Raw genomic sequence first — 15,749 nt, 5'->3', positions numbered from 1 at the left:
GATGACTGCCCGAAATTGAAGAGCAAGCAAAAGGAGAAGGCAAAGACCAAGTTCAAGAAATCAGAATCCTCCAAGCACAAGAACCTGAAAGCCACTTGGTCAGACTCATCCTCCGAATCAGAAGTCGAAGAATTCTCGGGAATAACACTGATAGCCAACCATCAGCTAGAAGAAACATCTAGCTCAGAGATGAGCATCGATAAAGGGGAGGAACATCATAAGAAGAAAGCAGCAGTCAAGGGGGAGCGTCATCAGATCAGGTAAGTAAGGTACGCAATCTAACCCCGACTCAGTCTTTTAAATTTATCAAGTCTCTGTCCAAAGAATTAGATCAATTAGAAAAAGAAAATGCTGAATTAAATAATATCTTAGATAAATTTAAATCAGAAATTGAAAAATTGAAATCTGCTGCATGCTTAAATCATTTTCCAAAATCAAAACTAAGGATTTATGGTAGATTAAATTGGTACATTAGAAACCATCAGAGTCAACTTAGAAAAGTGCCCAAGTATTATGTACCCCCTAAATTTTTGACTAACCCTGTAGGAAGGAACCTTTATTGGATTCCAAAATCTCTGCTAGTTTAAATTTCTCTTTTAGTTAAAAGCTTACAGTGAGAAAATTAAACATTGAAATTCTTTATAGAAGCTTTGTCTAAGGAAGTGGTTGTTGCTCCAATAACCAAGAAGGCTTAGTGCCTCGCCACGACTTGGAAGCTAAAATATTGAAAGAAAATGTTTAATTAATTTTCTGAAAAAACATTAAAAACAAAAATTAAATAATGCTTTGAAAGTTTATCAATCATTTTTTTTTACTTAGAAATTTTTCTTGAAAATTCTAACTTAGAAATTTTTTATTTTAGTGAGAAATTTTTTCCTGGAGAAATTCTAAATAACTTCATTTGACTTAGAATATTTTTTTTTAATTCTAAAAATTCATTTTTGCTTAGAAAATTTTTTTCTCTGAAAATTCAATTTAACTTAGAATTTTTTTTTCTAAAAATTCATTTTTGCTCAGAATTTTTTCTACCTTAATAATTTGCTTAATATTCTCTTATTGGTACCCTATTTTTGCTGTGATCAAAGGGGGAGAGAAAGGTACAAATTTAGGGGGAGTTCGGAAAATTAAAAATTAAAAATTTTAATATTTTTTTTCTAAACTGTGTTGCAAGTTTATTTATTGCAAATTTATGCTTAAATATGTTAGTTTAGTAATTTCCTTTAAAATTACTATTTATGTCTATTTTAACCCTAACATGAACTTGGGTTGATGCACATCAAAAAGGGGGAGATTGTTAGACCCCGTGGTAGTTTTGATGTGATCAACCAAGTTGGTTAGGTCCTGCTTTGTGTTTGATCCCTGTGTCTGAGTGTGCAGGAGCTTAGGAGCGCAAGAAGTCGAGCGGAAGACGTAGCTAGCGAGAAGGACGGCACGGGAAGGGAGTCGACGGGCTCGGTGCGTCCGAAGGACGAGAGAGCTGCGGAAGAGTACTCCGGTGGGCGTGAAGAGCATGCACGGCGTTCGAGGGGCGTTAAGCCGGGACGAAAGGCTGCTCGAGGAGAATGCCGGAAATTAGGTTCGGGTGAGCCCTATTTCGGTTGGCCGAAATCACCCAAAAGAACGGAGCGTCGGAAGCTGAAGAAAGCCAACGTAAAAGAGCTGGAAAAGAAGCTGAGTTGGATAAAACAGCTCAAGGCGCCTTCAAGCTGTCTTGAAGGCGCCTTCAAGGCTGATGAAGGCGCCTTAAGCCTGGTCAAATAGACCGTTTGCGCAGCGGATAAAGTTTTATCCGCTGAACCTTTGGAGGCGTCTTGGACCTTCAAGATCAAATTTCCAGAGGCTATTTAAAGGCCCCTGGAGCTAGGAATTTAAAACAACTCAAGCATCCAACTTGTAATCAATTCCTAGCAACTAAAGTGAGCATTCTAAGTGTAAAAAGGCTTCTCCGCCTATAGTAAAGGAGATTCTGTTAGTGGAGCTTTTCATCATCCTGGATTAACAACCTATGTGTTCCTCATGAGTTGAACTTGAATTGGAAATAGAACTTAACATTTTTATTTCAAGTTCAACTCATGTGTTCTTCAGTAGTTAAAACTTGGATTGCAAACGATACTTAACATTATTAATCCAAATTCATCCCATGTTACAGAAGTTGATTAAACATCTATTTCAAGGATTGACTTCCAGGTTAAACATGATGAGACACTTGACCTTCTTGGGTATGAGATCATCCACCACTTCCTAGACAAAGTATTTCAAAGAAATTGGATATTTAAACTTCTTACAGTAACCCTAGTGATCCTGTCCGAACGCTGAGTCGACGGACGCTGGGGACGTGGCGCTCTCCTCTATCTCCAACCAGCTGCACCGATCTTCGGCGAACCTGCAAGGAAGTCGGGCCGGGAAGGGGTTCCCGGCGACGACCCTCCGACGCTCAAGTCAGGCAAGAGGAAAATACAGAGGTGGCTTCGAATATCAGAGAATGCGTGTACCTCCGTCGAAGTCTAAGGGCTCTTATATAGAGCTGTGGGGAGGCTTATGCACACCTACCGAGGCGTACACGTGTCCTTTACCATACCGTAGCATGGGCTTACCAGAGGAGCATGCCTAACACCATACTGCTACAGTCCGAGAACCTCTCTGATGGGACAGCAGAACCTTCTGTCGTAAGATTTTGCGTATGGTTTGATCGTTGAACATGCCTATTGTCAGAAGATGTTCCCCAATGTCCCCTTGCCCTTGTCCCCTTTTACCCGCGCCGAGCGCCCACCCGCTCGGCAAGCACATTATCGGTTCGACCGAGAGGACTCCCGGTCGCGTGCTCGGCTCGGCTGAGACTGTTCACAGCATTGCTGTTTTTATGCCTTGGCCAAGCCAGTAGCCCGCTCGGCCGTCACCATGAGCGTCGGAGACCCGACTCCCCGTCGGGTTGTCTTTGATTCTGTTCTGACCCGTTCGGCCGGTTGACCCGACCCTTATTCGATCGGCCGAACCTCGTACTGCCCTTGACTTTTGGCCTCTACGTGTCATTGACTCCCCTCAAAGGGGGTCCCGCGTCCATACCGCCAGATCACCTAGGTTTAATTACAGAGACCTCGATAGAAGCACAAGATCAAAACACTAAACCGAAACACAAAAATAAAACACGAAATCGCTAGCCTCTTGTGTTGGTATTTCAGGATCCATACAAAGAACATAAACTAATTAATTTGAAGCGGAAACAATTAATTAGTTATACCTTTCTTTGTAACTAAAAGACCTCTTGATCTTCTGTTGTATTCCTCTCCTTCTCTTGCGTCGTGTGGGAGACAACCTACCAAGAAGAAATCCACCCCAAACAACTTCTTCTTCCTCCAAGAAATTCGGCCACCAAAGGAAACCAAAATAGGAAACTTCCTACTCTTCTTCTTCCTCTCCAAGCAACTGACCACAAGAAGATGTCACTTGATGTGCCACCGACCCTAAGGAAGAAAACAAGGTGAAGAGGCCTTCTTCTTCTTCTTCTTCTCCACCACACAACCGGCCACCAAGGATGAGGATAGGTGCCGTCGACCTCAAGGAAGAAAGGGAGAAGAAGGGTCGGCCACCAAGGAATAGAAGAGGAGACTTAGGTTGTGTGTTACCCCATAAGGCACCATCTACCTCTCTTTTATAATCCTTGGTCATGACAAAAAAGAAAATTTTTATAACAATTAAAATCTCTCTTTTAAATTTCATATTGTGATGGTTACAAATGGAAAGTTTTAAAATTAATCTCTCTTTTAAACATTGTAGATGACTACAAAAAAAGGAAAGATTAAAATTAAAATTTTTCTTTTAAAATATGGTTAAAAAGGAAAGTTTTATCAAAATTAAAATATCTCTTTTAAACACTACAAATGAGGAAAGATTTTAACAAAATTAAAATCTCTCTTTTTAAGCCTTTGTAGATAGCTATAAAAGGAAAGATTTTAAAATTTAAAACTCTCTTTTAAAACATGTGGATGACTTCAAAAAAGGAAAGATTTTATCAAAATTTAATTTTAAATAAAATCTCCTTTTCTATCATGCTATGGTCAGCCCCTTGCTTGGGCACCAAGCAAGGATGTGACCGGCCCCTAGCTTGGGTGAGAAGTTGGCCTTCGGGTGGATAAAAAGGCTTTTAATTAAGATGTTACAATAGGGACCGAGAGGAGGAATTGGTTTTGGTCTCCCGATGAACTTGAGCTTCCTGTGTTCGACCTGAACACCCAACTCAAGTTCATCAATAATAACTCATACCACTAAAAAGTTATTATTGAACTACCGCACCAATCCTAAATTACATTATGGACTCCTTCTTATTATGAGTGCATTAGTCTCCCTGTGTTTAAGATATCGAATGCCCATTAATTAAATGAGTCGAATGCCCATTAATTAAATAAGTTACTAACAACTTACTTAATTAATATCTAGCTCCAAGAGTAGTACCACTCAACTTCATTGTCATGTCGGACTAAGTCCACCTGCAGGGTTTACATGACAATTCTTATGAGCTCTTCAAGGGGACATCATCAACCTAAATAACTAGGACACAGTTTCCTTCTATAATCAACAATACACCATATAAATAATATTATTTTCTAACTTATCGGGTCTATTGATTTAACGAATAAATCTCACTCATTGATAAATTAAAGAAATAAATACTAATATATGTGCTTGTTATTATATCGGGGTTAAGAGTACACACATCCATAATAACAGAGATTATGTTCTTTTATGTAATCAGTATAAAAGGAACAACCTCAAATAGTCCTGCTCAATACACACATAGTGTACTAGTGTAATTTTATAGTCAAGATAAACTAGTACCAAATTACACTACAATCATTCCAATGGTTTGTCCCAATCCATCTTGGTTGTGAGCTACTATTTATAATTTATAAGGAACGATAACATGATCTTCTGTATGACACCACACACCATGATATCTACAATATAAATTAAATGGACAACTGCATTTAACTAAATGCAGACATTTGACCAATGTGCTTCTTATTACAAAATAAATGTTCATAAAAAAACTAGGTTTTTAGTATACATTCTAACAAAATCTTTATCCTTTGGCAACGACTAAAATCAGCCTGGTCGAAGGCGCCTTATATAGGGCTGGAAGACGCCTTAGTACTGTTCATCGAATACGCCTTCCATCCATGGAAGACACATTCATACTGTTCATTGAAGGCGTCTCCAGCAGCAATTCCAACTCCTTTCGCTCTTTTGCTGCTCCGATCGCCTGGGTGATCGCAACCATCCGAAATAGGGCTCACCCAGATCCATTTTTCGACCTTCTCCTCGAGCAGGCTTTCGCTCCAGCTTCTCGTCCCTCGGAACGTCGTGCATGTCCTTCTAGTCCACCGGTGTATTTTTCCACAACACCTCGTCCCTCGGATGCACTGAGCTCATTGGCTTCCTTCCCGTGCCATCCTTCTCGCTAGCTGCGTCTTCTGCTCGATTTCTTGTGTTCCTAAGCTCCTACACACTTAGATATAAGGGTCAAATACAACATGACCTAACTTTAATTTGGTTGATCACATCAAAACTACCACGGGATTCCAACAAGACCTTGACTAGATCCTAGTCTCAGAGAGACAGGATCTAATTATTACTCATATTTTATCATGTTGTGCTAACTGTAGGATCGAAAAGAATTTAGATATCTCCACAATGGTATGATATTGTCCACTTTGGGCTTAAGCCCTCATGGTTTTGCTCTTGGGCTCTACCCAAAAGGTCTCATGCCAATGGAGATATCTTTTCCTCTTATAAACTCATGATCTTTCCCATGTGTTTTCAATGTGGACTATGTTTGCAACTTTGCAACCCCAACACTAACTCCCAAGATCTTGGTTCAATGGGACAGCGAAGTTACAGGAAGTTGTGTTATAGCACACGAGATATATTATCTCTATCCCAATCCTAGGATGAACTTGTGTTATCCTACCACATGTAGTGAGGTTAAGCGTATGCTTTTAATGACTTCTATACCTTTATAAGGTGGAGTATAGGGGGAAACTCTTGATAGAAGTGTCACCTATGTGAATGTGAAGATTGGCCGTTTCAATAAAACACTCGTGAATCCAAGATGGTATCTATGGTCAAAACGGAATCAACCATAAGAACCAAAAGTAAGTGAAATAAGTCTCTATGTGAGTATTATTGTCTTAGTATACACAAACAACTGAGCAGTTCAAGACATCATGTTCACTGTAGCATAGTATGCTCAATAGTATTCCACTACGGAAGGTTCAAAGCCATAAGCTACCTCTCCCGATGCATTAACTTATCGATTGAACTCTCCTTAGGTGATAATATGCATGTATTAATTTCATTTATGTGGGGGATTGTTAGAAATTATAAATGAAAAATTAAAAGATTTAAGTACCTTTTGGATAGTTAAAGGGTGACATCTTATGAAGAGGTAGTGTACCTCTTAGGAAAGGATGCGGTCTACATCATCTAATTCAAAATGGATGGATGAGATCTAATTAAACCAAGAGGTTCTTATACTCATTCATTTAATATAAATAAAGTCCCTCACATCCTCATTTGACTCATTCAATTCCTTCCAAGCAAAGTAAACATTGCATTCCATACTTGCATTGGAGAGTTCGAAAAGCCTTCTTTGGTTAGGAGGTCTTGCGATTTGCAGTGTGCTATCGCAAGATAAAGTCGTTGTATCTTGGGAGACGATTATCGTGTTCCGTAAGCACCGTGTGCGAGGAAAATTCATCTTAAAGAGATAGAGTTTAACTCTAATCTTGATTCAACCAAAACAGTAATATACCGTCATTTTACCCGCTCTTAGATTGCACCAATTCAAAGATCCCAACAAAAATCAGCTAGTGCAGTTGCAGAGTTGAATGAATACGAGGAAACATCAGGAAAAAATGTATGTTGGTTTTGCATTCCTTGATGAAATGCATTTTAGTAATAGATTTTGAATTCCTAGCACATTGGCAATAGTCATGCTATTATCTACCTTTACAAGGCCAACAGTTTGGTGAAGTTAGAACACCAAGAAAAAGTATCTTCACAAAGAGTTGTGTTGGATCATCAGAAATTATAATTTATTATCTTTTTCATTAATAATTCCTCTTGTTGGCAAACAGTTTGCTCATCACATAATACCATGACAATCAGTTCATGAATTTTAAATCATTTTCATTTTCAGGGAAAACCAGATGGTGTAAAGAGAAGGAGAGGAACTTCTTTAGTGTATGATGATGACCTTGAAGAAGAAGAAGTAACATAAATTTCATAGCACAGATGACATAGATCAGTTTAGTAGGGAGGAAGACCTATCTGATTGACAAACTGGCCTACAACTCCTAGAGACTCACTTCAATGTATAATCTTCCCGTTTGAGTTATTGCATAACAAAGTTTTTTTTTTCGCCTTTTTTGACTCAAGTTTCATTTGTTTTGCTTGATGATCTTTCAGCTGTCCATCTTGAATGCATAGAAGTTAAAGTATCCAACGAGATATTTTACATCCATTGAAAATTGATCTCAAAATTTATTGGAACAATCATTCATATAAGTACTAACTATGAATCCTCTCGGAATGATCTAATAGTTAGCGCATAAGATATTATCACCTGAGGTTTGAGGTTCGAATTTTGACATAGTCAAAATAAATACTTCCTTCATGTGTCAATCATCATTTTAAAAGCTAATAATTATCCATAATTTACTTTCTTTCCCTTAAAACAAATTGATAAGAGGACTAAGGATCTAATCACTTTTTACCACCATTCACCGTAGAGTTAATTTTAAAATCTTATTTGACTAAAACGTGATATCATTCCCTCTAAGTTATTCAGTAACACCGGTCCGTAAGTTACCCCTAATACAGTGATTCTTTATAGAAAAGATGATATATTTTACCACAGGTGAACAATAAACAAACACCCATATAAATATTGCGTCAATCCGTCTAAGACATGACATGTCTTGTTGTACCACAAACTCGTGTCGATGACGATGCTTCTGCCTGTGATTCTGCAGTGCGATCCAAACAAGCTCTCGAAGGAGTGGCTCCACATCGTCGACTTGTGGACACGCCCTCGCCCACTCACGTCACCGACTTTTGATCGCTAATGGCCAAGTTGGCCTTTACCTCACCAAAAGCACCCGCACCGAGCCTGCAATATGTACAGCTGTTATATGCGGGCGCATAAACGTTCCCATACGACTCTCTCACCGCCTCAAAGATTATGTGTTTTAACTGATACTCAAATCTTCCCCCAATCGTGCACCCGCTTATGGTGGACGGCAATGTCGATATCGTGCGGGACCCCATTCTAACTTCCAATGGGAACAAACACCCCACTGGTGGTCGCCACTTAACCAAAGCGTCAGCCACTACGATTTATTTACCCGTTTTTGTCTTCGTTGCAAAGAAACGAGTTCGAATTCGGGAAGAAGAGACGCGAAGGCAATCGAACGATTTATCTTCGATCTCACGCTCTCCTGTTCATCTTGGCGATCTCCCTCCATGATGCTCGCTAAGGCCAGCGCAAATGAAGCTGGAGGCGGAAGAGAGGCGGCCGCCGGCCTCTACTGCATCGACCGGCGCTCTCCGATGTCCCTAAGCGGTGGTGAAGCGCCTTCATCCGAAGACCTGGGAAAGAAGACCCGTAAGCCCTACACGATCACAAAGTCGAGGCAGAGTTGGACCGAGCAGGATCACGACAAGTTCCTCGAGGCCCTCCAGCTGTGAGAAACCTTACCCCCTCCTTTTCTTTATCTCGTCGCTGATTTTTGTGGGAAGCCCTAGTTCTCCGTAAAATTTATCGCCGTCAATGCCGTCGAGAGCATGTATTCAATTTTTCCTTCTAGCTCGTTGTTGTAAACTATGGTTTGTGCCTGTTGTTTTAATACCTTTAAGTTTCGTTTACTGCCGATATTGTAGAAGCAGTTCAATTGCTCGCATGCGTGTTCTTTAGTTCTCTGTTGGACTGTTGCGAATTTGGTAGTTTCCTGTTGATCTAATTGCTCGAACTGGAGGTTTTAGCTTACCACTGATGAACTCGCGATAGGTTTTGGAGATGGTGGCTCGCTTTGGTCTTGAAACTTGTGTTGTTCGGCTTGTGAGCTTCTTCTTAGAGTCCTCTTTATGTATTTCACGTCAAATCTTTGTTACGTTGTTGACTTCACTAAAACGCTTTTGCTTAATTGTTCACGAAATGTCCCTTCACAATTGGTTAGAGTAGTCATTTCGAAGCTTACAACACTCAGATTTCTACCTTTGGCTGTTATATGGCTGTCTTATGTTGATAAGAATTGTCTTTTATTCAATTTGATATCAGATTTCTACTTATACCTTATCTAGGCGCACTACATTTGCTGATGGTTTAGTAGGATAGAAAATTATTCTTGTTGATTTTATTTATGTCAGCTAGAGGCTTTGCTGTATAAGAATGTGGCGAAGACTTGGTTATTAATAATAAAGGGCTATTAATCTATAAATAGTAATGCATCTTTAATATAAGTACTTACCTTGTAGTTTTCTGGTGATCACAGTTTTGATCGAGATTGGAAAAAAATAGAAGTATTTGTGGGGTCAAAGACAGTAATCCAGGTAATTTCCTAAATCATCTTCAACCCTTAGTAGAGCATATTCTCGATTGTTGAATAGATGTATATATTTTTCAAAATAGCATCATTACTAGCATATAGTATACGTCTTTTGCATGGAAAGTACATCATATGTGTTTATGACGTATGTTTTGTTCAGTAATTGACCCAAATCATCATTGCACCTGCAGTTGTTGTGTTAGAGTTTTTTTTTCCCCTTGTAGTGTTGGGTTTTCCAAAGAAGCCCAGGAGTAGGCTCAGGTTTTATTTTTGTACCTTTTCCCTAGAAGCCCAAGAGTGATCGAGGGGAATCTTTTGGTTTCTCTCAATTGAAACAGTAGTTCTTGTACAATGGAAATTGGGTAGTTTTGTCTAGGTCTGTTGATCTTTCTGGATATTGGAATTTCAACTGTGTACCTGTTAATTATTTGCAACTGAGGGTGGCCTTGGTTGTGCGCCATGATTTCTTGTTTCACAACCTATTTCTCGACTCAAGATCTGAGATTCTCTAAATAAAAAACCTGTGCATTTACCTGATTGAGAATAATCTTGTTCCTAGGGCCAAAGTCAGAAGTCAAGGTATTTGCATACCTGTAATTGTTACATATTCCAGCTAGTTAAGTGTGCTGAGAGTGAAGATAGAGGTATAGGTTATATACTCAACTAATGACACCTGAACGTGATAGTTTATGTAACTATCTGTTGATAAATGTTTATATGGTAAATTGTTTTAACAGATTAGGAGCCATGCACAAAAATACTTTTTGAAGGTTCAGAAGAATGGTACAAATGAACATCTGCCACCACCTCGACCCAAACGAAAGGCGACTCATCCATATCCTCAGAAATCTTCTAAGAATGGTCTGCTCTATTCATAGTTCTTGTTGTTTGATGCATGATGAAGCTAATATATCTTTTATTTTGGGGTAAACAAACAGTTTGTCAGATACCTGAAGCCAAAATCCGATTCTGTGACTCATGTCCCCTTGAATCAGACCATTCCTCCACAAGAGAGAGCTCATCCATTCGGAGGAACCACACAGATATGACATTTACTTCTTTGCCTCAAAATACTATGCAGCCTGCTAATCTGACAAAAGGTTTGCTACTTTAACTTCAGCAATCTTGTGATTTTGTCCTTCCATCTTCTGATTGTTAAATGATAAACTTGCAGATGGTATTGTAAATGCTGGAGTTTTGGTGGAAAACAATAGTGATAGCAGTGTCGAGTGTTCCAGAGTTTGGTCAGCTTGTGATATAACTGACAAGGAAAATTTGGTCACATCTCTTCATGGTGAGTGCAATCCTCTGCTTCATGTCAGATTATAGTCGCCTACCTAGATATTGTAAGAACCAGAAATCATCACTACCCATTTTTGAGTCCAACAATACTTTTAAATTGGTTACAGTCTCTTTGGCCTAAAATCTTGGACATAATATTTCTCCTCACAGTTGACAGTCGATCACTTGATAAGTTTGTGGTTATGCCTGCCAACTTGAGTTTCTGCTGCTTCCATAAAACTGTGTTTGTCTCTTTTAGTTCACTTTTGTGTACTTTTTTACCTTTGTTTATTTCTTATTGTTTTGTGCAGTTATGCCAGACTTTGCCCAAGTTTACAGCTTTCTTGGAAGTGTGTTTGATCCTTATACAAGTGGGCATTTGCAAAGATTGAAAATGATGGATCCAATTGATGTTGAAACTGTAAGTCATAGTAAAGTTAACCTTTTTTATAAATTTCTTGCAAACCTAAAATACAAGACATAAGGTAAACATGTATCTGTTCTGCAATCTGTCTTATTGTTTATTAATTTCTCAATCCAATGTTTAATTAGTCTACATAGATTGTAAAATTTCTTATTAATGGAATTTTTTATTCTTGAACATGAAATTTCTGATCTTTGATAATTGAAAAAAAAATGCTTATGTGATCAGTTGATAAGATGAATTCAGATAAATCTAATCACACTGGAGGATAATTGACTGTTGCGTTAATTTGGATGTTCTCACTTAGAGAATAAAAAAAATTTAAAAAAGGCATTAGGGTGCATGAAGCTCCAATGCAGGTTCATGTGGAAGGGTCATACCACATTGGGTCTATTGTACGCAGTTTTACTAAAACTCCACATTGCAAGAGGTTATTTCCTCTATTTGAACCCGTGACCTCAAGGTCACATGACAACAACTTTACCATTGTGTCAAGGCTTCCCTTCGTTCTCACTCAGAGAATATTATAGAAAATATATTCATTTGATTTTTCTTTTTTCCTATAGATATAAATGGTAATAATAGTACTCTAGAATGTTTACCTGCACTTTTTTGTCTATTATGTTAAAATGATTTTGTTTTATTATGTGCTTTGCTATATCACCATTTGGATTCTGAAGAGATGATAATCAATATTATAATATGTATTAGCTAGGTTAATTATTGAATTAAAAAGCGTAATATCTCTTGGAGGCAACAATATCAAGACAATAGTTAATGAATGAGAGTATAGTCCAATATGAACTATTGTATTAAAAAAAAATGCAGAACACAGAAAACATTTTAGCTATGTCTAATTTAAATTGCACCCATCAAATATGTTAGATGGCATTATCAAAAGGGAGTGATTATGATAGACAAAAATACTAGCTTGAATTTAATTGTTAAGCAGCCAAAATGACAACCTTTGTCAAATTTTGTTCCTCAAGCTACAGAATTGTTATTCATGATTTACAATTATGTCTATGTTGAGACAGATGTTCTGAATTTCAATAGAAAAGCTTTATCAACTTTGTATACTTACATGTTAATCTGGTCAACAGAATTGGAAAGTTTGATGCACATGTTATCTATAGTCTTTGATACTTATGGCTCTTCAGCTACCCCATCTGTTACTATGTCGGATAATCGGAATTTGAGTGGGCACTTGATATTTATACTCTCTGTGTATAAAATTTTTGAGGAATAGCTCCTTAGACACTTGGATTCACACCCGATTCAGATACTTGTACTCGGGTCCAAGTACATAGTCTATATTATTTTAGTGATATATGGAGTTAAGTAGTCTTAATCCCCATGTATACTTCCAAATGTTATCATGTAATAATCAAGGTTATTCTTAGATTTAACATGTTTATTTAGTTAGTTCTTTCTTTTGAGCATTTGGTTCCTTGTTAAGGTTGACATCTCTTTTAAGATGGATAAATTGTTGGAATAAAGACAAAATCATGAAGGTCATCTATCATTCCATAGTTTTATTAATTTGAAAGCAAAACTTGCATTTTCTTTTGGTGGTTGCTATGTTCGGTAGTTGGCAATGGATCTATTATTGTACATTGTGCAGTTACTAATAAAACATTTGAAACCCACATTTTTGTTTGGAGAGAATTGCCTTTTCTCTTTTCTTAGATTTTATAAGATCTCATTGAATTTTGAGGCCCTGGAATGGGGGCATTAATATAGAAATATTTTTATCTGCATTTGTGGTTATGCATGTGAATGAACTAGTGTTTACTGACATTAATGACCAGGTGCTGATCTTGATGCAAAACTTGGCTTTCAATTTGACTAGTCCTGAGTTTGAGGATCTTGTAAGTATGTTTTTTTTTAATGAATGTTAAATTCCCTAAAAAATTTTGTTTGTTGGATGGATTTGATTGTTCTGGTGATTCTTTGATTCTGTTTAGTAGGTTCGTGAATATTTTGAGGATATATTAGTCATTCCTTCTATAGTGGGAATAATTTGCATATAGACATGCATATTGGTGTTGCAGTCACCAGAGTAGCCCTTTCCTCTATCAGTGTCACATGATATGCATGTAGATAATTTGGTGTCAAATTAATCAATTGAATCTATCAGCTATTTACATATAATAATTTATGAATGGATTATGTACATATACTTTGTTGGTGGTGATTAGTGAATTCTTCACCTTTCATTTTATTTTTGTTTTTGACGTGCATGGGTCTTCGACTTGCATAGGCTTTGGGACACATGTTGAGGTTGAATGGATGTTAAGGTCAAGCCCGTCCTTTTTTCTTGAAATTTTATCTCACTATGGAATCTTATCCGTTGGACCATCTAGACAGATTCCATTGTTGCTTCCCTTTTGCCGTTGTTGCCTTCAGTGTTGTCTTTGGTTTCCTCCTCCATTCACTCTTTCTTTTCCATATAATTTTTACTGAATCACATCCTAATAATTGGTTTTTACCTCACCTCTCATTATTTTTCTCATATAGAGGGTACCAAGGGATTTTTGAAATTGAAAGGTAAAATTAGAAGAAAAATTGTGAGGGGTGTCTTTTAGTTAAAAACAATCATAAGGGACAGGATACAGTAGACTGCATATGTATTTAGGGAATCTCAGAAGTGTCAATACACATTGAAACTTAAGTCAACAAGTATTATTGTATTTGGGAAATTTCAGAAGCGTCGATACAAATTGGAACGTTCACAATAGAAGCTATTCAATGTCGTGTGTGCATACCGTTTATAGCTCTCTAACCTCGTCTTTCGTTTAAGCTCATCTACTTGCTCTTCCTGTGTATTGCACTTTTTATTCTCCAGATAAGACTGGTGTTGCATTCCATTTTCTTGTGTCAAGGAAGAACACTGATGATCACACACTTATCATCCTATTAAACTATCCTCAGTTTAAATTAATTCCGAGAACTATGCTGGGATCACATATACACACTTGCCATTCTTCATCCGAATATGTTCTTTTGTAACATCATATTTTGAAGCTTTTATCATTTTTAGCTCAAATTTTCAAAATTTAATCAAGATCTGAGCTTGTGCCTTCCCATGCAGATAAGGCTATTTTCAGTATATGGCGGTGATATGGAAGATGCTGCATGACGTTGCCAACTTTTTTAACGCTAGAGAAGCAGCAAGGCCTGGTCACTATATCTTTAAATTCCTATTACTTTTTGATTGGTAGACTAACATGAGCAGTTGCCTTCCGCAACTGCAGAAGAGTCTCATGCCTTTTGCAAAAATATAATTTAGTTTACGACGTAGAGATGGGAGTTTGTACAGCAGAGTCGTCGTCTTCAAGTGTTTGGGGGTATATATAAGTTTTATCCTTTGAGATTGGTTAATAAATAGCCTAGAGTTCTTGAGGATCCATGGCCTTTGTCACGTAGCTGTAGTGTTTACCTAGTTGAAAATTTTCTGATGTCACTACATTTCGTATCAGATCGAATGAATCTATTTAATGTATTCTTTCAGATTGGTGATTGGTCATTCATCCTCCTACCCTTTGGGCTGGTTTAATTGTATATGTATTTTCGTGGACATAACTGAGATGGTAAATTGATGAAGATTTATCACTTGAGAGACCGATGGAATGAATCTCGGGATTGATGGGACGTAGGTTCTTACGTCCCGTGTAACTCTCCCTTCTAATTCACTTGCTGTCGAGCGTTTTGTCTTTGACCACTTTGTTTAATTTGTATCATGTGAATAATGATTAGTGGATTTGAAACGTGCTGTCTATGAATTTTATGGAAAATCTATTGCAAAAATATCATGTAATAAAGTCTTAGTAAATTTGTTTTTTTTTTAAAATAAATTTATGAAGAATTTATATTAATGTACTTATTAAAAAGTAAGCTAGTGACGTTTTTGAATTTTTATCATTCGAGGACCGAGGTGCAGCATTTATTCACGGCTTTGTGTAGCAGCATATTATTCTCTCATCATGTCTTTGGAATTATGATGTCATGATAGAAAAGTTAAATTATCATGAGAATAATTATGGTGTTATGATAGAAAAGAGTTAAATTATCATTATTCGATTTTTAGTTATGATATATTTATAAGAATATTTCTTTTAAATAAGGGGCGTAATCAAAAGATGTTGAACTCTTGGGTTAGTTGTTGTGCACGTTTCTCGATTTATTCTGTTGGTTGGTGAAAAATTTTCATGAGATCGGATCGGTCATTCTCAAAGATAGTTAATAAAGTTAATTGGGATTATCATTTATATTATTCTCTCATCGTGTTCTCTCAGAACGATGCGGTAGTTAAGATATAAGATGTTATCATATGAAATTTTGGAATCGAAATTTCGGTAGTTAAGATATAAGATGTTATCACATGAAATTTTGGAATCGAAATTTCGCGTATCTGAGTATGTCCTCCCATGCATTAGCCA

General features: G+C 37.3%; 1 protein-coding gene across 4 annotated transcripts; it reads left to right on the top strand.

The window, feature by feature from the left end:
• Positions 1-8,401: 8,401 nt before the first annotated feature.
• On the top strand, positions 8,402-15,200 carry LOC122004928 (protein REVEILLE 6-like). Of its 4 annotated transcripts, none has more exons than XR_006118295.1 (9): positions 8,402-8,741; positions 9,549-9,606; positions 10,340-10,463; positions 10,541-10,702; positions 10,777-10,896; positions 11,195-11,304; positions 13,119-13,178; positions 14,402-14,657; positions 14,822-15,200. XR_006118295.1 is itself a non-coding variant. In XM_042559790.1 (9 exons), exons 1-8 carry the CDS (start codon positions 8,521-8,523, stop codon positions 14,447-14,449), a joined length of 903 nt encoding a protein of 300 aa, XP_042415724.1. In that variant the 5' UTR covers positions 8,402-8,520; the 3' UTR covers positions 14,450-14,485; positions 14,822-15,200. The 4 variants fall into 4 exon arrangements, 3 of the variants coding, with proteins under 3 accessions (XP_042415724.1, XP_042415725.1, XP_042415722.1); XM_042559790.1 differs by having other exon boundaries at positions 14,402-14,485; XM_042559791.1 differs by having other exon boundaries at positions 14,402-14,490.
• The last annotated feature ends 549 nt before the right edge of the window (positions 15,201-15,749 follow it).

Source organism: Zingiber officinale, chromosome 7B (assembly GCF_018446385.1).
Source record: "Zingiber officinale cultivar Zhangliang chromosome 7B, Zo_v1.1, whole genome shotgun sequence".
In the NCBI taxonomy this organism is placed as follows: domain Eukaryota; kingdom Viridiplantae; phylum Streptophyta; class Magnoliopsida; order Zingiberales; family Zingiberaceae; genus Zingiber; species Zingiber officinale.
Note: the sequence above shows the minus strand (reverse complement) of the source record. Positions and strands in the feature narration are given on the sequence as shown.

What these genes read in the sequence shown, in the direction of transcription:
- LOC122004928 (XM_042559790.1), top strand. Translation starts at nt 8,521, where the DNA reads ATGATGCTCGCTAAGGCCAGCGCAAATGAAGCTGGAGGCGGAAGAGAG. An exon ending in TTCCTCGAGGCCCTCCAGCT is followed by an intron (nt 8,742 to 9,548) that starts GTGAGAAACCTT and finishes TGGTGATCACAG; the next exon opens with TTTTGATCGAGATTGGAAAA. An exon ending in GCCTGCTAATCTGACAAAAG is followed by an intron (nt 10,703 to 10,776) that starts GTTTGCTACTTT and finishes ATAAACTTGCAG; the next exon opens with ATGGTATTGTAAATGCTGGA.